We start from the raw sequence: 24,919 nt of genomic DNA on the forward strand, positions 1-24,919 counted from the left end.
ATGAATAATAGACTATTAATTACGTGTGATAATTTATGGGTCAAGGCAGGTGTAAAGTGTAAAATTGTTACCTGTTACCTAAGTGGAATAATCGGCGTCTGAAATATCAAAACGTCCGGGCTGCATAATAGTTAAGTAATTTCGCTACTAATATTTATGTATTTATATATGTATTTATTATGTAAATGTTATATATATTTTAATCTATTTTCTGTTTGTAAATGGTTGTAATCATATGCCTATATCTACACTATAACATGTTTATTATCCTGTTTCTTTAATTTAGATTTTATATATGGTTATTATTGGGGTTTTTTTTTTTAAGTTTTATTTCTTTTTTGACTGGTTGTCATTTTGGTTGTTTAATTTGTTTATTTTCGTTTATTTGCCTAATGATTGTTTATGTCTGTTTCATTGTTTGATGTCTGTTTATGCAAGGCATAACTGAAAATGAGGGTCTCCCTCAATTGATTCCCCGAGTCTTAAATAAATTATGATATAATGACGATTGATTGATTGGAAAACACTACAAATTTATTGTAATGCACTTTATTATATGATATATAAAGAGATTTGTATTTATATATATATATATATATAAAACTATTACTATTATAACTATTACATAGCCCATTATTTTCCTTCTTCTAAAAAGAAATAAAAATAGCCTTATAAATATCAACAATAAAACATGAGCTCACTTGATCAAAAATAATGAAGATTATAATTATTATTATGATTGTTGTTGTTGTTGTTGTTGTTGTTATATTATTATTATTGATTGAGTGATCCTGTTTTCAATTTTGAATGTCCCTTTAATTTTGTATGTAGAACAAAAGAAGTATGTTTGATATTTTCTTATTATCATTTGTTTGTTTTATTTTATTATTATTATTATTATTTTGTCGCAGCGCTCGCGCTGTAGACTATCATGCTCCGGAAGTAATCGCCCTCCCGGAAGTGTACGGCGGGCCGAACAGAGCGCAAGAAAGCGATGGCGGGGGACTCTTCAACGGAGCTCCTTTTTCTAGATACGTTTAAGCACCAGAGTGCAGAGGTAATATTTCTCAAATATTACCACCTATCTATGTATTTACTCGATAAATGCATTCGTTAAATACTCATATCAGTTATATTCAGAAGTTTTTGAGAATGATGCTAAACTTCCAGGCTAACGATGTCAACATGGCTAACATTAGCAGCATATGATTGTTATGACAACGTTGCATTTCACAGCCTTTATTGCACTTGATAGTCGCCCAAATGTACACCTAGCTGTACTTAATTTATTATTTAAAAGTAGTTTTGTTTACACAATGACACAACGCCACGGAACTGTTGTTTTGTATCCTTGCGCAGTTTGTTTGCTAGTTAGCCGAGTGGCTAATGCTAAGTGTAAAGTCTTTATCAGGGTATGTTTACTTCAGAGCGGGCAGCTAAAGTGACTGTTTCGCTCCTCAGTATGAGTTTTGATTTGTGTGGTCAGTGAAGACATTGTGTTATCTAAATGTGTGTTTTAATAATGATGTGTAATGCTTTTCAGTTGACCAACGTGGATGTGGTGCGGTTTCCATGCGGGGTGCTAATCACGGAGGTGCGGGTCATCCCTCCAGGAATTAAAGCTCACAGCAATTTACCTGACAGCAGAGCATTTGGGTAAATGCAATGTAACACCTACAAACACTGAGTAACTGCCATACAGTACACGAGATTACCAGATTATCAGGTCCACCTAGACAGAGTTAATGCAGGCCAATAAACCAAGGCAATAAGTCGTCCTTCATGAAGGTTGTGATGTTCAGTTTTTGTTGAAACTGATTTAGAGAGGTGCTGACTCAGCTCTAAATAATCTAAATTATATTTATGAGAGGTTTTTCTAATGATTAGTCCATCCCAATCACTTTTAACAAGGGAATACTCAAGATTAGGGGTTGACAGATTATCAGACTGGCAGATTATTCAGGTCAGTGTTTGGTATTTTGCAGATTGTCTGTATCAGCATTTTATTTTAATCATCACTGATAAAATTAATTAATTAAAAAATGCAAAGAAAGTGTCAGCATGGGAGGAACTTTTATTTTGTTAATCCTTGGGGAGCTGTTTTTATTTATTCATTTTTTTAATTTAAATTTTCACATAACTTTAAAAAAGAAAAGTTGCTGAAAATTTACCGTATTTGATGCTGAAAGTCTGAGTTTTGGTTAAACACTCATCAAAAGCATTTAACACAAAGTGTTGTGTTGGAGTGTGCTGTATTGCAATTTCTAAGTATTGACATAAATTTATTTCAGCAAAATGCATCTAGTGTGTATTTTTAATATTAATAATTTATATGATTTTAAAAATTGATACTAGGCATCTGTGTATTGATATGCTATTGCCACGCAAAAATATTGTGAAACTATGTTGTATCAATTTTTCCCACACCGTTAACTGGTATGATGTCGTTCTTTGGTATCAGCAGACTCAGACTCCAAGTATCGGACTCGTATTGAGAGAGAGGAGTTGTACAGTTGCAGGAAATACTTAACCTCATCACCAATGACATGTTGCCTCTGGCGATGATTGTTTGCCACAGATACCTGAGCTGAATGTGTTTGCCTGTAAGAAAGTAGTTTGACACCTGAGCTCCATTGTTGTGTGTATCCCGATTCCCGCTAAGCCTGTTGGGTAATGTGTGATGTAATTTAACTGAATGAATGGGCTCAGTACTCAACAATGTAAAAAAACAGAGCAGATCAGGACTCTGCGTTGTTTAGAGGTGGGCGCTTTGGATTAAATTCTCCATCAGGGTTTGTGTCATTATGTACCACAGCATTGAAACTGGTGTATAAATCATGATTAAATAAATTAGATGCAAAGATCATCATGGATAATACTCATTTTGCCTAATATATCTAACAAAGTTCCAGATGAACCCAGGTTTTTTTATCTCTTTGATGCCGAAATGTCTCATTACCAAAAATAGCCTGAAACACCCAAATATGTTAAAGTGATATGTCTAAAACGACACAAATGGTATGGTGGCATATATGGTGGTGCTAATATATTTTCTGTTGAAAATGTGTATTATTTCATATCATACACTCAAATTTCAAATGTATTTATTCAAGAAGGGAGGGGCGTACATTAATCCACATTCGTTAAAGACCTACAAGATTGCGGAAAAAAAGACACAATACGGTTAAATATGAAGCATATAAGAATATACAGCTCAAGAAAAAAAGAGTGGATTCATGAGGTACAGCTGTACAATCTAATTCAATCTAATACAACTGTTCTGCTATGAAGCGTATTTTTATCATGATTATAATGTTCAGTTAGTGTTGACACAGTTATAGAAGGTGTCTGTATAAATGAAAGGTGTATATAGTTTTTATACTGTTTTATTTTTATCTTATATAATATGTATTTTTGTATTGTTTTTATCCTTTTTATTTTTTGCCGTGCTTCTGATTCTTCATCTGCTTTAACATGTGGGACATTTTAAATTGTATTATATGTTTTAGCATGAAATCCTAGGTAGTGGTGGTTTGGTACTGGATTTGTGTTTCTAATATTTTACCCCGTCAAATCATTAATATATTGTAGTCTAGTACAGCACCCCCACACACTTTCTTTTTATGCATATTTTATAAGCATTGTTGAAGGGAGGCCTAACAGTTGTATTGCCAATGATTGCTTTTCTGTAGTTGTTGGGAATTTTCCCAAAAAATATTAAAAATCTTTAAATATTATCACATTAGTAGAATTATTTTTAAAAATGTGCTCTGTCGGCAGGGAAGCGTAGGGTCGCGATTCAAGTCTCCGTCAACAAAAACAGAACATCATAAACTTCTCAAAGGTCAAATTTAGGGCAATTGCAATAGACTGCACAAGTGTACCGAATAAAGTGGACTCTGAGTCTATATTGTCCTGACGCCTTATGTTGATGTAAACTTAATTCTCAATGAAACCTCATGGATAGAAGTGGACTGAGCCCTGACAGCCATAGTAATTTGTTTGTGTGTGTGTGTGTGTGTGTGTGTGTGTGTGTGTGTGTGTGTGTGTTTTTCCAGGGAGACGTCTCCTCACGCCTTCCAGTTGGAGCTGTTCTTCAATAATGTCACCAAACCCAACAACCCCACGTTCCACAGACTGGGCAGGTCAGAATCACTCTTGTTTTGTTTCGGTGTTCCTCCGAGCCGAGCCTCCATGGCTGCATTTCCAGGTCAAATCTGAAAAGTGCTTAAGATGCGGATGTCTGTCTCACCTGTAGAACCAGTCATGGTTCTCAGAGGCCGTCGGGGTGGGTGTGTGTGTGTGTTCACCCACCCATATTCAAGTCTCTTTGTTCGTAAGCTGGCTAACTTGTCTCTCCAGAAACTCAACCCCACCCTCACAGTAGCTGAAAGTGACGCAAAAACTTAGAGGTTCCTGCAAAATAGATAAATAGTGGAATGATTGAGTCCAGCGTTTTCACTTCACCCTCATAATAACAGAGGTGTGCACAGCAGCATCAGAGCGTAAACTTGTGTTTAAAGGCGTCCATTGTGTAAGAGTTGTTCAAAACTGTAAATACGACACACCCGAGTTATTATCTCTGCTGTGAAAGTTGTTGAAAGTTGGGAACAGGTTTTTTTACCAGTCTGATAGCTATTTAAGTATCTTCTAAATGTCCAACACTAAATTAACTGTAGTGTTTTTTTGTTCAAGAATCCATTTTGTCTCTGTGATCCAGACAAAAGTGATAATGTTTTTTTTTTTGTTTTGTTTTTTTCACAAGATGAGTTTTTCTTGGCATTTTGCCTTTTGTGACACCAAATATCACTGTACGGATGTGTTGGGTGGCATGTTTCAACACTTCCTGGCCTTATTTGAACCCACTATATGATAATTTTTCGTGTGTGATTAAGATTAATTGTTTGATTGTTTTGGCTGAAAATGCTGGATTTCATTGCAGATTTGCATTTTTAGAACTAAAAATATTTAAACTGAAGGAAACTTGTTCCAGTGAGCATAAAAACCACACTGATCTGAGTGCTCTCAGTCACTTTACCAAAAAGGCAGAAAAAAGCTTTCACACCACATTTTGTAACATTTTAGGCGAGACGTTTTATTCCTAAAGTCCTTATCACATGCATGTGCGCCCACACACACATATATGATGTTTAGTGTTTCAGTTTTCTTTTAACATTTGCTAAAGGAATTTAAACCAAGTTTTGTGTTGAAGTTTGTTATATTGCAAATTCTACGTATTGAAGCAAAGATTTTTATTTTTTATTGTAAATGCATATTGGTTCCTAATATCGGTTATCGGTCTCATGAACTACTAAATATTGGTATCAACAATCCGCACCATCCTGGAAGGGCTCCCGACCTATTGATTTGTGATCCCTTAAAAATATAATACGCCCACATAGTCAGTTTGCATATTGCTGCTGTTGGGCAAAATCCTCTTGTCACCAAAATTGATATTTTTCAGGAATTAGAAAAAACAGTTTTTTATAAGGGATCCAGTGGAGATAGGAGGTCACAAGCTTTTTTAAAAATACATTTCATTGGTTGAGAAATGGTAAAACCCACTGATATATGTATAGAGGAACCAATATAATTAATTTATGAAAAAAGGAAAAAATAGTGAAATGTAGAGATTTGATGTCTGCACCCGGCAGTGACGATATGTCGATTAGAAGAAGGCTGAATCTTCATTCTCAGCTTGAAAGTCCCTTTTAAAGTCTCACTTATTGTGGCAAAACCTGAAGAAGCTGCTTCTTTTTAAAGGTTATGTCCTTTATAAAAGACAGACATGTATGGCATAATGAGGGAGTATTTTTCCGACATAATTACAAAGCAATTTAGTGCTGTTTGGAAAGAGGTTTATCTAGGACTTAACAGACTGCTGCTTAGCTCCGTTGCAGTCGCACGCTATTTTCTTACACCGAAATCTCTTAAGATGACAAACAAACATACACGAGTTCAGGAATCCTTCAGCCTCGCTGCATATTTACACTGATGTTTTAATCTGCTCTGTTCTGCTTTCTGCCCTCAGTCTGGAATACGATGAGAACAAGTCCATCGTGTTCAGACCCAGTGGAAAGGTAAATGATAATATCCACAAACAAGATTATATTTTTTTAAATCTGTTTTTTGTGAATAACTGAATAGGGTTTGTGCGCACAGGTGAATACAGATGGCCTCGTGCTGCGTGGCTGGTACACCAGCCTGACTGTAGCGGTGTACGGGACAGCAGATCGCTCACATGGACACGATCAAGCGTCACCTCCTCCTCCTCCACCCCCGCCGCCCCAACAGCCAAGCGGGCCCAAGCGGATCATTAAACAAGGTTGGCATCATTAAGCCAAAACTGCCCGACGTTCTTGCCTTCACGCCTACTTATTGAAACCGAAACAGGTTATCTCTTATTTTCTGTGATTTGTTTCTCCAACTATTGTTCTGTTTGTTTTTTTAGAGTGGGAAAAAGATGACCAGTACAATGGCAGCCCACCCAGACCAGCACCCAGAGGGCCTCGAACTCCACCTGGGCCTCCGCCCCCTGATGATGACGATGAAGAGCAGGTCCCAGTGACGGGTGAGAACTGCAGTTCTCTGCTATCACACAGTGCTGGCACAATACTGGAACTTCAAACCTTGATACAGTACCTTGAAAAATATCAACATCTGACACCATTTTCTATACCTCGGGGGAAAATCTGACATTGAGGGCAAAAACTACATTTTTTTCATATGAAGATAAACAGAACAAAGCTAGACTGACGTTGACAGCTTTTCGTTTCTTGGTCAGTAGCAGAGAATAGCAATATGTCTGTCATGAGCAATCACTCAATTTACACAGAGATCCTGCAAAAAGACCCTTCATTATGCCGGCTTTGCTTTTTTCTACAGTTCCTAACAACGGCAGCCTTATGCCACCAAAGTGCGTGATATAGATATCATGTGGGTGTTCTGGAAGCAAACGAGGCACGAAGAACGTGATGTGTAAAACAACAGTGTCAATCTTTTTTTGGAATTAAACATACGCGTCAGGCAGCACTTTCTAAACAATAACAATGACATAACAATCATTTACCATCCCTGTCATATAGGAGTTGATATTGTCCTCTGATCAGACGGTAAGGAGCTCCTGAACGTCATTGTTTTCCAATCTGGACATTTTTGGTTGCTGTTCTTTTTCTTTGAGTTAGCTGTTAGCTGCTAAAAGCTGCTTTTAGATCTCTCAGCAGTGGGTCGCACACAGATAACGTCAAAACGTCACACTTGTCCCATCCTACCGACTGTCCCATTTACACAGACGTCAATTTGACGCAATTACTGTCTCTGCTGCCAGCTTAAAGGCAGGACAACTCTGGTCCTCCATTTTGTGATAGTACCTTTTATACATAAATTTGAGGCGGAATAATGACACAGTGTTCCCGCCTTGAGCAGTCAGTGTAAGAGGGGCTATTAACGACATGAGAGAGCCAGAGAGCGCAGCTGATACCGCTGTATCGACACTACAGAAAATGAGGATTTAAACAATAGATATTTTTAACAGCACTTAAAAAACTGTTACTATCTGTTAGATTATCACCAGTAACAGATGCTGCAGTAGTTTAAGTATCCGTCTGGTTTAAGCATCAGCATAATTAAATGATGCATCAGTGGTTCTCCGTAGAGATCTGGTGTATAAGAGTTAATGGCATCTAGCAGTGAACTGAAACCTCTCCTGTGTGCAAAGCGTGTTGGAGAACTAAGGTGGCTGACAAAAAAAAGCTAATGGCCCTATATATAGCCAGTTTTTTGTCTGTCTGTTCTGAGCATGTGAAGTTACTGCTGATTAAAACCCAGCATTTCCTTATTTTGCTGCTTCACAATACAAGTTTTATTGTGTGGACTTTTATGTGAAGAATCTATAGGAAATGAAAGTGTTCATCACCAAATTAGCAGAACTTTGTTAGCAGCTTTTCCCCAACAAGTCTACTAATACTGCAGGAAGGAAGAGTAAAAACAGAAAGAGCCACAGTGAGATGTTAGATGAAGAGCTGCAGACATCAGGCTTTTACTGCACCTCTGCAAACTGCCCGCCTCCAACAGGTAAACTTCTTTTACCTGCCATGCTGTGTGACAGAAAAACACTTACAGCCAAATAACAACAGACTTTAAGCCTTAGATCAGCCTGCTGCCTTTAAATGTCATCGACTCAAGACAAGCACATTATCAGCCAAAGACACACCTTCAACAGGTAGCCCTGTCATAACACAGATGTAAATCCCTGCTGTGCTTTAAGTGTATTTGAAAACTAAGTGTTCTTGTACAGGTAAAGGGCACATTATGTTCACTACAATGCGTTCCTTTGCACGTCTCTGCATGCTGACTCTCACAATGTACCAAAATTAATGAAAAATAGTGGATGCCTGCCAGTAGAACCTTATATATATATATATATATATATATATATATATATATATATATATATATATATATATATATATATATAAGTATTATGTTTGCACAAAAGCTGACATTTATGTACAGCAGTAAGACTTAGCTTATGGCCCGAGGGCTAAAATCATAGAAACATCCTACAATCATAGGAACATGTGGAAATCCTAGAAACGTCCTAAATTGAATAAAGTCTAGCATTTTCTGTGCTGAAATCCTGGAAATGTCCTAAAATCCTATAAACAAAATCCTGGAAATCTTCTTAAATCCTAGAAACACGCTAAGGAAAAGTAAGTTGAGTGTCCCTGATGTAAAGTATAAGCATTATGTTAAAACATGCAAAAACATCAGTATGATCCTAAAAGTGTTTTGCATTAGTAGGCCTCTACTTACGTAGATAAATAGCTTGAATGTTTATGTGTGCCCTGTGGGGATGGTCGGTGAACATATGGTTTCCTTTATCTTTATTTTTACATTTACAGTGGGCGTGGTCAAAGAGGAGCCATGCGAGGGCCGTGACGACTACCTGGAGGCCGTGTCACCTGAACGATCGCTGCCGGCTGATGAAACGTACTCAGAAGCTGAACAAGAGGAAGAGGGCGATGAGGAGGAGGAAGAGGAGGAGCAGGAGGAGGAGGAAGATGCACGGACGGAGGGGAGCATTCCAGAAGAGGAGGAAGAAGAGGAGGAGGAAGATGAGGGTGAGGACGAGGAAGAGGAGATGGAGGAAGGTAGGGGAGTTATTTTGTGAGAGTAGGATAGACTGCAATCCCAAATGGATGCCCGGCCGTGGAGCCCTCGGTGCTGCAGACTCCCCCGGGGGCCACGGGGTCCATTTGGGACTGAGTGGCGAGAGTGTGTGCTGTGGCATGCTGCCTCCATCTACAACCGCTGGGCGCTCCAAACTCTCAGCTAGCTGACCCCCAGGCTACTCTGAAGGCTTATGATCAACGCGCATAAGCCGTCATGTGGAGGTCATCCTCGCAGCCATGGCTGATGCTTGTGCTGTAGTCACATCCTGCATGTCAAACTAACCCAGCATGTTTGCAGTGAGGCGCCGGTGTGAGTAGGTTTCTCTGTGTATCAATTTGTGAATGAGCGAGGGAATATGTAGCAGTCGCTGGCCTCCCCATTTTCATCCATTTCACGCTAATATTTGAAGAATGGTTTGTGATTAGAATAGCTAAGCTGTTGTCAAACTTCTCTCTCTTTTGTCTCGCTCACTCTTCCAGGTGATGACGGCTATGAGCAGATTTCAAGCGATGAGGATGATCTGGATAACGGAAGCTTCAAGTTGCCAACCTTTGACATGGACTACACTCCCGAGGACCTGGCATCCGTCCCACCTGTCCAGTATGACCCGTACGAGCGAGAACTCAGACCCCTGCTCTATTTCAATCCTCCATACAAGACCCGCTTTGACACCCAGTTTGAGAAAGCCAGTGTGGAGGAACCCAGGGACCCTGGAGGAACAGAAGCACCAGCAGGTGGAGAGGAGGCGGAGGCCGTTACCCAACTAAAAGAGCTATTAGCTAGTATCGGAGATGACAGAGACGCCCGCTGGGTCACCGCTCTGGAAGAGGCTCCTGCACTGCTGGCCAAAGGGCTGGCGTATTTAGTGAAACAAGGAGAGAGTGAGATGGAGGAACCCGTTGGAGTTTTAGTCCAGTGGACGCTCCAAGCTCTGAATATGGAGATCGCTCTCACACAGCCAATTGCTATAAACCTCAGACAGCTGAAAGCTGGTGCCAAGCTAGCATCACAACTTGCAGAGTGCCCACAGGGCCTCTCCGTGCTGCTGCGCGAAGGGGCTCTGAATGTGCTGCTGGAGCTGGTTCAAGCGGACCATGTCTCCTCCACACTGAAGCTGAGTATCCTGAGAGCTCTGGGCGCTCTGACCAGCGCTCCAGCAGGTGCAGAAGCTTTTCTGCATGCAGGAGAGTCGGAGAAGAGCGGCTATCAGGTTAGCATCACAAAGTATGCAAATTTGAAGATGCTCTCTTTGTCAGCACTCGTTCATGGTATGCATATATTATTTAACATTTGACTCAGAAGCTAACCCACCTCACATGCTCAGGACTCACTGCCCGCCCTTCACATTTGCAGAAAACACTAACTAAATGAACAATGTCATGAATTATTACCTCATTAATATCTAACACTATGCTCTTTGCCCTTTACAGCGATTAGTCCAGCTGTTCCTGCGTGAAGAAACAGTGAGGGTCATAACAGCTGGCAACGCTATACTACAGAAGATCCACACATACGAGGTCCTAGTCGACCTGCAGCGTGCAGCAGCAGCACTGAGTGAACCACAACAGGTAGATGCACGCAGACAATCTCATTCTTATGTGTATATTACAAACTTCGAAGTGCATTTTTTAACATAATCATGACGGCTGTTATTCTCAGGAGGAGATGGAGGAAGCTGAGAGCCCCATGGAGGAGGAACCATCACTCAGCTCCCCCCCTGTGAGCGAGGCGGAGCTTGACAGGCTGGCTGGGGTTTTGGAGGAGTTGCATCACCTGCTGGAGGCGGCCCCTCACTGTATGGTGCAGCCACCTGGGAAAGCCTTTCCTACGACTGCTAGAATAACAGGACCACAGGAGCGGGACGATCCGTACCCGACACTGTACAGGTACACACATTTGAACATATGACCTCTCACAGTGCTGACTGATGTTGTTTTTTTAGAGCCAATACCGATTATTAGTGGTTAATGAGGCTGATAACTGACATTTTGAACCAATATGCATTTACAATAAAAATAAACATCTTTCTGTTAATATTTAGAATTTTGAATATAACAAACCCCAACACAAAAAATGCCCTTTAAATGCCCTTAGCAAATGTTTAATCAAAACTGAAACTTTCACCATCATATACAGCAAGTTCCCTGTAACTTTTAATAAAGACAATTTAAATAAAAAAAAAACAACTAATGAATAAAAATAGCTCTTTAAGGTTTTACAAAGTAAAAGTTTCTCCCATGCTGACACTAATTGATTAATTTTTCCACGATCATTAAAATAAAACGCTGATACAGATAATCAGCAAAATGCCAAATATTGGTTCCAATAATCGACCAGGCTGATAATCTGTCAACCCCAAGTGCAGACATTCAGATATGTAGCTGGATGTAGTTGTGCCTCCTTAACTGATTCCTAATTATCATATTTCTCAGGTATATGCATGCGTGCCATTTCCTGGAGAGCACAGCAGCGGTGTTATCAGCAGCCGCGGCGGCCGGCCACCTGGGTGTCACCCAAGCTGTTAGAGAGCTCCTACGCTTCCTGTCCCTCACCCAATCCGGCCTACTCTTCCTTCTCGCTCAGCCCACGCCCTCAAACTTGTTGCTGCGCCTCCTGGCATCGATGGCAGAAGCTGAGAGCGAGGAGCCCGCCTTCACAGGGGGAGAGGAGGGTGTCACAGGGCCAGCGTTTGGTGAGGAGGGCTTTGGCGTGTGGCTAATGCAGGCGCTGCACGCGCTGCAGAGCGTGTCAGAGCTGATGAGCCATGTGGCCACAGGAGGAGACGGAGGAGCTGGGCTGGAGGAAGGTGACAACCCGGAGGTACTGGGCATGCTCCATGCGCTCTACCTGATGAGCTTCACACAGACCGGCCGTAACGCTGTGGCCCACGTTTTCAGCCTGGACAACAACCTGTCGTGTCTGGTCACCCTGCTCCAGCACCACAGCAAGGACGGACAGGGGTACAGCTGTCTTCTCCTTCTCCCTGTGTCTCAGTCTCTTTGACTTGGTTTTATTTCAGGCACCTGTGTCGTGATTTCTGAGCATGTTTTGTCTTTTTTTTCTCGTAGTGAGGCCAAAGCTCGCAAAGCAGTGACGTATAACTATGCCTGCATGCTGGTCTTACTAGTAGCTCAGACCTCAAATGAACTGCGGATGATGGAACAATACGCTGCCCCACTACTCGCCATAGCCAAGGCTGACGATCTGAACGCCAAATTACAGGGTAAATACTTGTAACGTTGTTTAAGGGACCTATTATGCTTTTCTGTATTTTGTGTCTCATATACAGTGTTACTTTGAAGGTTGTTAAGGCCGACATAAACGCCAAACTGATATCAGAGAACTAGCAGTGATGAAGGCCGACTGCTGTGTCGCCTGCTGTTGTTGTGTCGCAAAGAATACAGCCAACGGTCAACTAGCACGTACAGTTTTCGCTGTCATGAGAGGAATTAACTCTCCATACTCGCAGGTGGTGGTACTCTGGCATAGACTCAAGATGCTAGTTAGCTTGTTGGCACATTAGCAGGGTTCTGCTAGGGATGATAACAATTAATTGATGATCAGTTAATCGGTCGTTAAGGATTGAACATACGAAATTAATCGATAGGCTCTGAAATGCTGTCAAAATATATGCAAAAACGCATTTGACATTGTTTAAAAAAAGCAAAGTTTGGATGTTTTTTTCAAATACTGATTAACCAATCAATGCTTAAAGTGCTTACAGTTTGCAACCCTACTTAGTGCGGATCCTTAAAAAATCTTAAGGCATTGATTTAATTAATTGAAAAATAAGGCCTTAATTGGTATTGAAATGACTTAAATTAATCTTTCAAATGTCTTATAAACACTCAGACATGGGATATAGGATTTTATGGGAAATTTAATTGTTTTTTTTCTGATGTTGCGTTGTTAAATCTCAAAATAACTAGTAACATCATATTTTGTTAAATAGTTTTAAAAAGTTCCTCTTCTTAAACTTTTAATAATGGGAATCCAAGTAGTGGAATCTCACATGCAGAGTGAGAAACACTATAAAAAAGGATAGAATATTAGCCTTAAAATGAGCACAATAGGTCCTCTTTTAAGTATCATGCCATATATGAGAATTTATGAGGTGAGTTTTGGTCTTTATCAGTAATAATGTTTTGTTCTTTCTTTGAACTTCAGAGCTCAGCAAATGGCTGGAACCTCTTGAAAAGGTTCGCTTTGAGATTGGCAGCATTCCCACCCTCATAGACTACATCAAACAGGTACAGATCTGTCCTTCACTATACGTGCCGCTAAAGAAAAACGTTTCTCTACATTTTCATTTTCAGTAACTGCGTGAGCTTTCATCTCCCTATATCACCCACAGACACTCCTAATAATCCCTGAGTCATATTAAGATAGTGAGTGATAAATCTCTTCAGTTGGTGCCGGAAGTGTTTGGGCAGCTGCCAATGATTTGTCGATAACATTTAATTCAGGGAAGCCGTTCAGTCTTTTAGTGAAGGAATCAAGGTCCACAGGGACTCATAGAGCACAGTTTTTTTTATTTGATCAAGATTTATAGAGCTTATTAAGTGTTATTAGCAGAGGAAGACGGCACAATGTTGTCACCACTTGTAACCAGGCCAGCTGACGAGATGGCTGATTTACGAAACGTATAAGGACTGTTCACTATAAAAATCTAAATTGTCTCTAAAGAAAGAAGTACATCTTTAAGTCACACACCCAATTATAAGTTTTCATCTAATTTTGTACCTTAGAGCCAACGGATATTCTGTATATCTCCTTGGAATGCAGAGCTTCACCGACAAGTCAGAACTGCTCAACATCTGACGAACGTTTAAGTCAAGGCTGTATGCAAATAACAGCACTGTGTGTCATTTTAAACATTTGTCTTCTTTTGACTTCAGAATGTGGAAAATGTGTTGACTGCTGACGGAACTGGACTGGTTACTGCTCTCAGGGTCCTTTGTCACATCGCCTGCGCCCCGCCTGCTGTAGAGGGTAAAGACACCAAACATGATTTTTGCAAAACTTTTTTTTTCTATTGTCACATTGTTCTTTTTTATTTTATTTTATTTTATTTTATTTTATTTTATTATTTAAGATTTAATTTTTATATTTTTTTTTAATATCGCCCTCTTCCACTTTGCTGGAACGTGGTCCTGCAACTCCTCACCTTAAGATTTCTGAGTGAACATGTGTTCTACACGTGCCTGCAAGTCTCCCCTTTACAGACATGCCCGGTCGATGCTCGTTCCATACACTTTTTGGCAAAAAAAACATGCATACTGGAGTCCCTAAACACTTCTGGAATTGGTCTTGATGACATAGCTGAGACTCTTGTGGATTCAGTGAACCCAGTTTTATTCATGTGTGATAATGTTACTCCCCAAAGTAGCCATATCATTGTACTGAGAGACCATCTTTTGAAAGTTAAAACCTAATGCAACCTCTAGGTTGACCACAACCCCATGAAACTTTACAACAACTAACTAGAGACCTCAGGAATTCAGAGCACTGGTGGCTTTCATAGTTACGTTGAAGATCGAGAGGTCTCTCAGCAGTTTCCAAAACAAAAGTGCTCACCAGGCAATCACAGAAATTCGTTTAATTATTTAAAAATTCTTATAGAAGTCTCCCAGTGTTAAAAGTAACTGATAACAAAGCACAACATTAGTGTTCAGGAGGTGTTCCTCGAGGTCTTGATCTCTTAATGTAGTATTTGGGAGGAATTTTGATCTATTCTCGAGTGGTCAAAAATGCTTAAATTTTAATGCAAATGCATATCGGTTAACTATTAATAATTGGTACGAGTATCAGCCCTGAAAAACCAATTTTGGTCGACCCCTACTTTAGATGAATAGAATAGTAGGAGACCATTGGCAGGAATCTGGACTCATAGCTACTACTGATCAATAACTCCACAGGTTACTTTTAAGCTGTATAACTGGTTACCTTGTGCAGTAATGTTGACTGCAACAGTTGTACAAGAGAGAGTTGCTGAACAGTATTGCAAACATTTTTCCTTCTGTCTTCTCCCTCTCTAAAGGTCAGCAGAGGGATCTGAAGTGGAGCCTATCAGGAGTCCAGCTGTTCTCTGGCGAGGGTCTGGACACGTGTGTGCGTGTCCTACAGAAGCTGTGCAGCGTGTTGCTGCAGCCATGGCGTGTGCATGGACACATGGGCCCCACGCCGCAGCGCTGCATGATCCTCAGTATCTGTATCGGGACGCTGCGACTGCTGCGCACCATGCTGACGGAGCTGCTGCGCGGAGGAGCTTTCCAATTCAGGGACACTCGCGTGGCCAGCGTGTTGGTGACACTCCACATGATCGTGTGCTCCATCCCCGCGTCTGGACGTCTAGACGGAGAGGAGATGAGAGTGCAGGCGCTCATCGTGGATGTACTGCTCACCTTCACACAGGGTGTTAATGAAGAGGTGTGTGAATCAGCGTAGGCAGATTTGTTTAGTGAAGAAATGTTGTGCAAAATGGGTTATTAGTCATCATTATTGTGCATGTTTTGGTGCAGGTGACTCATACGGAAGAGACTCTGGCCAGCAACACTTGGTCTCTGATGCTGAAGGAGGTTTTGGGTTCACTGCTGAAAGCTCCTGAAGGTCTTTTCTCTGGTCTGACGTTGCTGTCTGAGCTGCTGCCTCTTCCACTGCCAATGCAGAGCACTCAGGTAACTTTCTCTGTCCTACTGGTCAAACATCTGTAGGGCTGAGCATCGACACTTGATACTTTCTTTTCTTTTTTTTTATTGTAAGACAAAAGATAGAACACTGACAAAAATAATAAACACTAACATGACTTGAAGTTAGTGTATGCAGGAAGTGTGTGTGTGTGTGTGTGTGTGTGTGTGTGTGTGTGTGTGTGTGAGTGTGTGTGTGAGTGTGTGAATGTGAGAAAGAGAGAGCTTGTGCATATAAGCCTATAAGCCAGTCATTCTGGTATGTTAGAGAGAAAGAAAGGGGAGAAAAAGATAAATTCATTCATTAATTAGTAAAAACATAACTAAAAAAAAGAAAGAAAAAAATTAAATTAAAAAAAATTGTAGACTGTGTGAATTAATTCGATGCCAGGTAGTATCAAAATGTATCCGATAAAATGTTACCTGCATTCAATCCTTTTGTGTCGCTGTTTGATCCCAAACTCCCCAACTCCCTGCCGGATCTGCAAACTTTCTGTAACCTCCAGAGCTGCTATCCTCTCCGCCAACAGTCAGTTGCACATTTGCCTGATAAACACAAGCCACACAGTTGCACAGTTTGCGTGCATGCGTGACCAGACGAACTCTAACAGCTTTCCCATGTGCAAAGCTCCAGTCATCATCAGCAGCAGCACACTCAACAAAATATTAATGTCTTAATGTTGGTGGCCTGCTGGGTTGTTTTAGAGAGGTTTTGTGTTTGTAAGCCGGTGCTGTAATCCTCGGGTGTCGTAAAATGAGTGTTATCTCTCTCTTTCTCTTAATTGCACTTTTATAAAGTTTTATTTAGCCCCACCCACGCATCTGTCCTTCACTTTTTTTCACCCTCTGATGATTACCAATTATTTACATGCTTATATTAACAGACTTTAAATTGGCTCCACAGGTGATCTCAGTCCAAGACGTGGCTGTGGCCTTAAACACAAGGAAGCTGTGGAGCATGCACATACGGGTGCAGTGGAAAGTGTTTTCCGAGGCGCTGCGGTGTGTGTGTGCCACCAGCTGCCCTCCTCTCCTGGCCATGCTGAGGAGGATGTGTGTTCAGCTGGCGGACCTGTCCTCACCCACCGCGACTCTCATCATGAAGACTGTTCTGGAGCTGCTGCTGGAGGAGCTGCAGCCGTGAGTGAAGACACTCACTCTCAGGTGTTTTTGTCTATGTTGTGATTGTTGAATTTTGAAGTTTATGCATTGTGCTAACTGCAGGGCGGAGGGGAAGAGCGTGTGCTGGGGCCAGGTCCTGCGCCTGCTTTCTTTGATGGACGCTCTGGTATCACAGAAAGCGTGTAAGAGCGCAGCGCTGCACCTGCTGTCCGGCTCTGTGTCCGGAGATGAACAGCTGGCCGAACTGTTCCCCTCGCTGCTGTCTCTGTTGGTTCCTCCAGCTGAGCACTCCTTACAGCAGCAACAATGCAGCGAACTAGTGGGGACAATATTACAGTCACTGTGTGACCAGGTGAGCAGAACCTCCTCAGACCACTAGATGGCACTCTAAGGCCCTCTGGTTGAGAATAACTGGCATAGTGCACATTAATCAATCAATCAATTAGACTTTATTTGTATAACACTTTTTTATGATTGAACTGTAACACAAAGTGCTTTATACAATAAAACCAAAATCCCCCCCCATTTATACACATACAAGCGCACAAGCATGTGAGTAAAAATACAAAGAAAATACCATTAGTACCAGGAACTGAGGAAACGCTACCATAAGTGAAGAAACACCAGAGGCAGAATAAACCTACAAGAAAGATAAATTAATAATTAAATAAATACACAAACAAATAAATAGGTAAATAAATATAATGACAATAGAAATAATAATCATTTTAAAAAATACTCAAACTGTAAAGAAGAGGTAAATGAATGGATAACAGCACAAAGTGATAAATAAAAATGCTAAAAGTGCATCATATGAGAGGATCATCTCTTTGCACAAGTAAAACATAAAATAAATATGCTAAAAATAATAAGTGATATAGAAAGTAGTAAAACTGTGAGGCAGACAACAAGTGTGAGCAAACTCTTTATCGGGAAAAGGACAAAGCGTAACAAATATGCATCTCCATTTTCACTAGGACATTTCTCTGATGGTTTCTCCGCCTGGTGAGAGCTGCATGTCCGAGGCTGAGCAGCTGGCCAATGCACTTCCTGGGCGAGAGATGATGACATTGGTGTGCAACGCCTTGTTGGAGGTTTTGGGAAATTCAGAGAGCAGCGTCCCACTTCTCCTCACCTGTATCAGGACTCTGACATTCCTCACCGAGCACGATTATGGACTCTACCACCTCAAAGTGTAAATAACTATTCCCTAGCCAGGCGTAATGTTCTTTTCTTTGTCAAAACAAGACTTTGATGACACTTTATTTTTGTTTCAGTGCTCTGAAGAAACATGGTAGTGGTCTGTGCTCACTGTTGAAGAGGTTGGTGTTTGCTTTCAACAAGGACTCAGCAGATCTGCTCTCAGCTCTGCTTGACTTCCTCAGACAGATCGTCACCACGGAAACAATGGTCAGTACCGTTTATTTTCTTTTTTGCTGCTTCACGTTTCACAAAGAGGTAAAGACAGTGTGTACCAAGAGTGTAAATACGATCAAAGTGTTTCTAGATAATAAGATATTTATAGGAAGCAGTTCATATTTGGATGTTTGCAATGGCACATTTTCTGTTTTTAAAATTCCAAAATGTGTTGTTATTACGTCCACAAATTGATATACATGCACTAAAGAAATAAAAAATATTTTTAAAAATACTGTATACCAAAAATACAATCTCCCTTGTTTTAATTAAGATTGACTCATAGTCTCTGTTTTCATTTTTGAGGGATAACTACAAAAAAAGGGCTGTAACATAACTGCCTGCATCCAGAGATGTAGCAGTACTGAGAGTAAAAGAAAAAAAGAAATAGTGCCTGTAGCAGTTTGTATTGACACAGTTGCATACATGTTACAGTAAAATATTTGGACATTGAAGAGAATAAAATAAGGAAAAAGATAAATAAAAAGAAGAATTTTCACATTTTCATGCTTTTAATAATCAGAAAACAGACTTCAAGTTTGAATTCACAAGCACATTAAAGGTACATCTACATTTTTAACTGCACAAAACTGCTCTTGCTTGAGTGGCACGTTGTACTTTAAAGTTGGATTTGTCTGTTTTCTAATCCAGTGTGTAGATGAGGCGCAGGGGTCCGGCGAGGAGCCTGCCTTCACTTCTCCACGGTTGCTGTCGGGCTCTGAGATGAAAGCGCTTCTGCAGTGGGAGGAGTCCGAGTCCCATCCGCTCCCTACTTTAGAGAAACAGATTACGGTACAAATTGTGTGTATAGTTCTTTACAGAGTGAGTGTTGCCCCGACATTTAACTGACTCAGTGACTCTGTGCCTGTAGAAACTGTGTAAGGAGGATGACTCACTGGAGACGATGTTGGAGACTGTGATTGTTCTGAGGCAGACGCTGGAGACGGCCACAGACACGCCTCCTGCAGTTGACACCGAGCCGACCCTGCCACCACCTGAGACGCTCGGGGCCCAGTTTAATCACAGGTACAGTGAAGCCCTCGATTTTGACATCAAAATTATTTTCTTTTCTTCTTTTCTTCATTCAGTCACCAATCACAGGGAGGCAGTTACCATCCAGCCAGTAAAGCCTAACTTTTAAAATGACGACATGGTGACAACCATGTACTATAAGCTTATTGACATATTTTTAGATTCTGTTATTATGATCATGAAGTCGTTTGATTTAGGTGTCAGTATAGTTTTTATGATAATTACTCATTTTAATATTTTATGGAATATTATATATTCTAATATACCTTTTAGTATAATTGTGATACACTAATGCACTTTGGTAATTTACTTTATACTGTGCACTTTATATTGTACATCATTGTGCTCCATATATATATATATATATATATATATATATATATATATATATATATATATATATATATATATATATATATATATAAAATGATGCAACAATAAAGTGAATTTGAATCTGAATGCACTGCAGCTTTCTGCACAAGGATGATAAATATATCATCAATCAATCAAATTTTATCTATACATCACAAAACAAATCAAATGCAATTCGAAGTGCTTTACAGTTTGAAGAAACAAAAAAAGAAAAAATATATATTAATAAATAGAATAAGTTTAAACCGTACAGTTGTGATAGTAAGACACTACACAAATGCTAGAATAAAATTATAGGCTTTTACATAATTTATGTTTAAAAGTATCAATATTTCCAGCTCCTCACAGATCTTCTGACAGGCTATTCCAGCTTTTTGAAACATAATGGCTAAAAGCAGAATCACAAATTGTTTTAGTTCTTCTCTGTGGAACAGCTAAAAAAAGAGTGAGGATCTGAGGGGGCCTTCCTAATTCATAAACTAAAAGCATTTCTGAGATGTAGTCTGGTGCAAGGCCGTGCAGTGCCTTTTAAACTATTGAAAGACTTTAAAAATCAGTGTTAAAACTAACAGGCCGCCAGTGTAAAGTTTTTAAAACAGGCGTAATGTGTGCTCTTCTTTCGGCTCTAATCATGACTCGTGCTGCAGAATTCTGAATTAGTTGCAGCTGATTTATTTTCTTCTTTGGTCGACCTGAAAGGAGAGCGTTAGAGTTAGAGTGCTTGTTATAACAGCGTGCATTAGTCTCGTGCCTCTGTGCATCATTATCTGCAGGACGGTGTTCCTCCTGTCAGAAGCTCTGGACGAGCAGCTGAAGACTCTGTGGTTCTCTCCGTTCCAAACTGATGACATCGAAGCAGACCTCGATATGGTAAGTTTGTCTGTGTACTTGTACTTTTAAGACATTCAGGCAAAAACTGGAAACCAGATTTATTTTACAAAATGAGCTTATTTTCTCCTAATTGCAGTATTTGGTCAAAATAGCAACAGCTAGAACGTCAGGCTGTGCTACGATTGTAATAAGGGATTCACGATGTATCAACCAAACATCAGCAAATTGGCAAATAAAATGGCATTGAGTTATGAGAACATAATTATTAAACCTTGCACTCTTTATCATGCAGTTATGAAGCTTATGTGTGTTTGTATGTTGATGAACACCTCTGCAATAATAAATTAATGAGGAAGCTGTTAATTAAAATTTACTTATGGAGAAGGGGTGGGATTAAATGTTTATACTTCTTCTGACTCCTTTTCAAATATGTAGACCAAGTCATCATGTTTTTGACCATTTTCTTTTGCTTGATGTTTTCATTGTCTGTAAATATTACTTATTTTTGACTATCTACTTGTTTGTATAATCTTTTTTTTAATTCCAATCTAATCAAAACAATGATTTTCACTTTGTCTGGGGGGCAGGTGAAGGTGGACCTGGTGGGTCTGGCTCAGGAGTGTTGTCCAGAACTGGACCTGAAGGCAGAGCTGGAGCGCTCCTTCCTGTCTGAGCCCTCCTCTCCTGGTCACACTAAAGCTCCAAAAGGCTTCAGACTGGGCAAACATAAGCACGAGACCTTCATCACATCGAGGTGCAGTTTTTCAAATGTGTTCTGTTAGTTTTAGCAGAGAGCTAACATAATTATTCTTGTTTCAATCAACTGACTGAATGTCCCCTCCTGCTCGTCTCTGCAGCGGTAAATCAGACTACATCGAGCCGGCTAAGAGAGCCCACATCATGGCTGCTCCTCGCGGCCGCGGAGGTCGAGGAGGGTTTGGACAGAATCTCAACCGACCCCACGATATCTTCCGCCAGCGCAAACAGAACACCTCCCGTCCTCCCAGTATGCATGTGGATGACTTTGTGGCGGCAGAGTTTAAAGACATTACAACCCCTCTCGGACTTTTGCCCCCCAAACGGCCCCCAAAGAACTCCCCCAAACCCCCCACCAGAGGACTGTTCACTGGCAACAGAGGCAGAGGCACCTTCCACAACCAGACTCGATTTTTCACTCCACCACAACCCAAAGGAGTCCTGCTGTCCGGTACGTACACACAGACTCACACACCATTGATGCTGATGAGACTAGTTTTTTAAAACCGTGTATTTATTGGTGATAGGTTTTCCAAATTTGTGGCTTTACGAACATGCCATTTTATCATTTCACTTTAGGACTGGGTTAAACATAATCTCCTCCACCAATTACAAACTGATCTTTATTTGAATGATCCAATCTAGATTCATAAAATCCAAGATTGATCCTTTTATATATGCCTTTTTGTTAAATTAGGGTTGGGTACGCAACATATGCAAAACAAATACACCCCTTCCATCAGCAGGGTTCTGTACCAAACTCTGTATCTTTATGGATATCAGCTAAATGACATCACTACTACCGAGTAATGATAGTAGTACAGCAAAGCGCCCCGAAATCCAGAAGCCAGCCATTGAGCTTCGAGGATGACACTGGCGCTCCGGGGAGCTGTTGGGTTCAATTTCAGAGAAATAGCGGAAGCGCCCCAAATCGGAAGCTGGCCGTAGAGCTCCGCAGCCACTCCACTGGCTGCTTCGTCGGCTGCTTCATCAGCTTCTCAGAGGGTTAAAACTGTTACTGCAGTGTCGATCTGCTACAGTTGTTTTCTTTTCTTTATTATTGAAGTAATAGTGTAGTATTACAGCTAGCTGTGTGCAGATACATATACTCAAACAGACAGAAGATCAGCTCTATGTGTGATTAGAAAAGAGTGGAGGAGCAGAGTAACTCGTTAGTCTACTACATTACCCCATGCAGCTTATTTAGATAGAACATTTTTGTCATTACAGGGTAAGTAATGTACCTAAAAAAGTTTACATTGAGCACCTGTGCCAAAATCCAGGTACTCTATCCGGTACGGGTACCAGTATTGACTCTCATATGAACAATACCCAACGCTACTCATGGTCTTCATCAGATGTTTACTCAATTCTCATGGCTCAGTCGCACCATCTGTTCTTATGTAACCAAAGGTTCATATTTGGGTCACATAACTGAGCACACATCCACTAATGAAGAACATCAGATGAGGTCAAAGCTCTTAAAACCTAGCTTGTGTAACTCAAGTTAATATTATTTTTGACAAACTATTGGCATACTGCACAGTAGTAGTAGCTTTGAGTTTTTTTCAGACAGCCAGGTCATATCAATTATTGGCCATTAGAGGGAGCTGAATCCTCTGTTTTGGTTCTGTAGGTAACTACGCTCGCAGAGAAGGAGGACGTGGTTCATCATGGAGCGGCCAAGTTCCAGCTGTCACTCACAGAGGAACCTACAGTGAACCCCGCGGAGGCCAGAGCAACTTCACACGTGGACCGCTGCCTTCCAGACAACCTCCAGCAAGTAAGAGGCGCACACCCACGCACACTTTTAATTTGATTCTGCACTTTGAGTTTATGGACACTGAGCTTAAAATGTCTTCTTCTCTCTCAGGTGCATATCGTTTGGCTCCACGGGACCGAGCCCCACGGGGAAGAGGAGGCGCAGGGCTGTCATGGCTCAGTGGAGGAGGAGGAGGTGGCAGCGCTGGAGGAGGCGGCGGCGGCGGAGGTGGAGGAGGGGGTAGAGGATCTCAGGGGAGCAAATTCAGTGGTGGGGGAGGGAGCGGGGGTGGGAGGGGCAGACATGTTCGCTCCTTCACCAGGTGAATTCACCTGGGCACTGACTGCAGCCTATCATGGCAACGTACGGACCAATCAGGATATTATATATACTGTCTCCATGGAAACATGGTGGGATGATGTTGTCACAACGACGTACAGACTTTGTGTTGATGTTTTATGTTTTGTTATGAATTGTATTCAGAGAATAAAGGTCATAGTAACTGAGCTGACACTTTGGATTTCAAACAGACATCAGATGACCATGATATGTCAGCAAACAAGCTTTTCTCAAAGCACTTATTACTTTTATCGGGCTCGAAAACGTAAAACTTGAGAAAATGTTCCACACAACTCCATGAAAGGGACAAAATTAGCCAACGTTAAGGGCTCTTCAACGTGCAAGGCAAGAATTTAGTTTGAAAGAACCAGCATACAGTTCAAGATGGCCATTTAAAAGGATGATTTAGGAATAGTTTCTCATATTTAATGAGTGAAAGTGGTGACAAAGGACCTATTTGTGAGACCGAGAGGTACTGCGCTATAAATCCTCATTCCCACCACACACACACAAATAATAATAGAAATACAGCACTCTTGTGAACGCATTAATTTTAGCTCTCGAACCGGCAACAGCACCCAAGCAGCACTCGAGCATTGATCCAAATAGGTCTGCACCGAGTTTGAAAGATGGACGGAATAAGAAAATTAAAGGAAGGTAACCTCTGACAGTTTTTCACTGGCCACCATGCTACTTTCTGACGTATTTGTCTTGTTTTCCGGCATGTTTGTGACATCGAATGTGACGCACCAGTAACAGATTAAATAAATAAACAGAAAGGCATGCTCATCTGCTGCAGAACTGTGTACACAGCTCTGGTCATCTAGCAATGGGAAAGGAGTCTATCCCCTGCTTTAAGCAGGTTTTCCCGTGTTTAAAAACACCTGCGTACATGTGCTAATTTTTGTGCATGTACGTTAGGTTCAATAATGTAAGAGTTAATCCATTTTTCCTGAAACCTATTCTCTTAAACCGTACAGGGTTTATGTGTAGCTTTTTCATCTCATTTCTATATTAACCTCCAGAGTTGTCCATTGAAACCGCTGATTTTAGCTAACAGCACTAGCATCGATGACCGGGAGAAATTCCTGCAATCCTCAAAAGGTGCTACTAGTCACCAAAAAAAACAGCATCTTTCTACAAGTTGTCATTCCTAACCTGACAAAGGCCTGACATGGTAGCAGAGTAAGATAAATGTAGGATATTGAAATGAACTACAGATGATCAATCTATAATTCATACATTTCATGTCAGTACTGCAGGCCACACAAAATATTACTGAGGGCCGCAATTTTCTCATGGGTACCACTTTGAACAGCTTTGCTTCAGACTAACAAACCTACAAAAGATTACTTTAAAAAACTATACATTTTCATGTGTCAAAGTGATTGCAGGACACCTGAAAATAATTTAATAAACATTAAACTTT

General features: G+C 40.7%; 1 protein-coding gene across 2 annotated transcripts; it reads left to right on the forward strand.

Annotated features, from left to right (window-relative positions):
- Positions 1 to 929: 929 nt before the first annotated feature.
- On the forward strand, positions 930 to 23,657 carry virma (vir like m6A methyltransferase associated). Of its 2 annotated transcripts, none has more exons than XM_088084535.1 (27): positions 930 to 1,057; positions 1,544 to 1,656; positions 4,059 to 4,145; positions 6,032 to 6,080; positions 6,163 to 6,325; positions 6,452 to 6,571; positions 8,904 to 9,152; positions 9,654 to 10,384; positions 10,605 to 10,742; positions 10,834 to 11,060; positions 11,607 to 12,134; positions 12,243 to 12,397; positions 13,342 to 13,424; positions 14,073 to 14,166; positions 15,215 to 15,603; positions 15,696 to 15,851; positions 16,765 to 17,000; positions 17,085 to 17,334; positions 17,960 to 18,177; positions 18,260 to 18,392; positions 19,050 to 19,190; positions 19,270 to 19,424; positions 20,576 to 20,672; positions 21,221 to 21,387; positions 21,491 to 21,840; positions 23,026 to 23,172; positions 23,263 to 23,657. In XM_088084535.1, exons 1-27 carry the CDS (start codon positions 995 to 997, stop codon positions 23,475 to 23,477), a joined length of 5,454 nt encoding a protein of 1,817 aa, XP_087940661.1. In that variant the 5' UTR covers positions 930 to 994; the 3' UTR covers positions 23,478 to 23,657. The 2 variants fall into 2 exon arrangements, with proteins under 2 accessions (XP_087940661.1, XP_087940662.1); XM_088084536.1 differs by having other exon boundaries at positions 8,904 to 9,122.
- The last annotated feature ends 1,262 nt before the right edge of the window (positions 23,658 to 24,919 follow it).

Source organism: Plectropomus leopardus, chromosome 11, assembly GCF_026936395.1.
Source record: "Plectropomus leopardus strain MGB_pleo_1.0 chromosome 11, ASM2693639v1, whole genome shotgun sequence".
Classification (NCBI taxonomy): Eukaryota; Metazoa; Chordata; class Actinopteri; order Perciformes; family Serranidae; genus Plectropomus; species Plectropomus leopardus.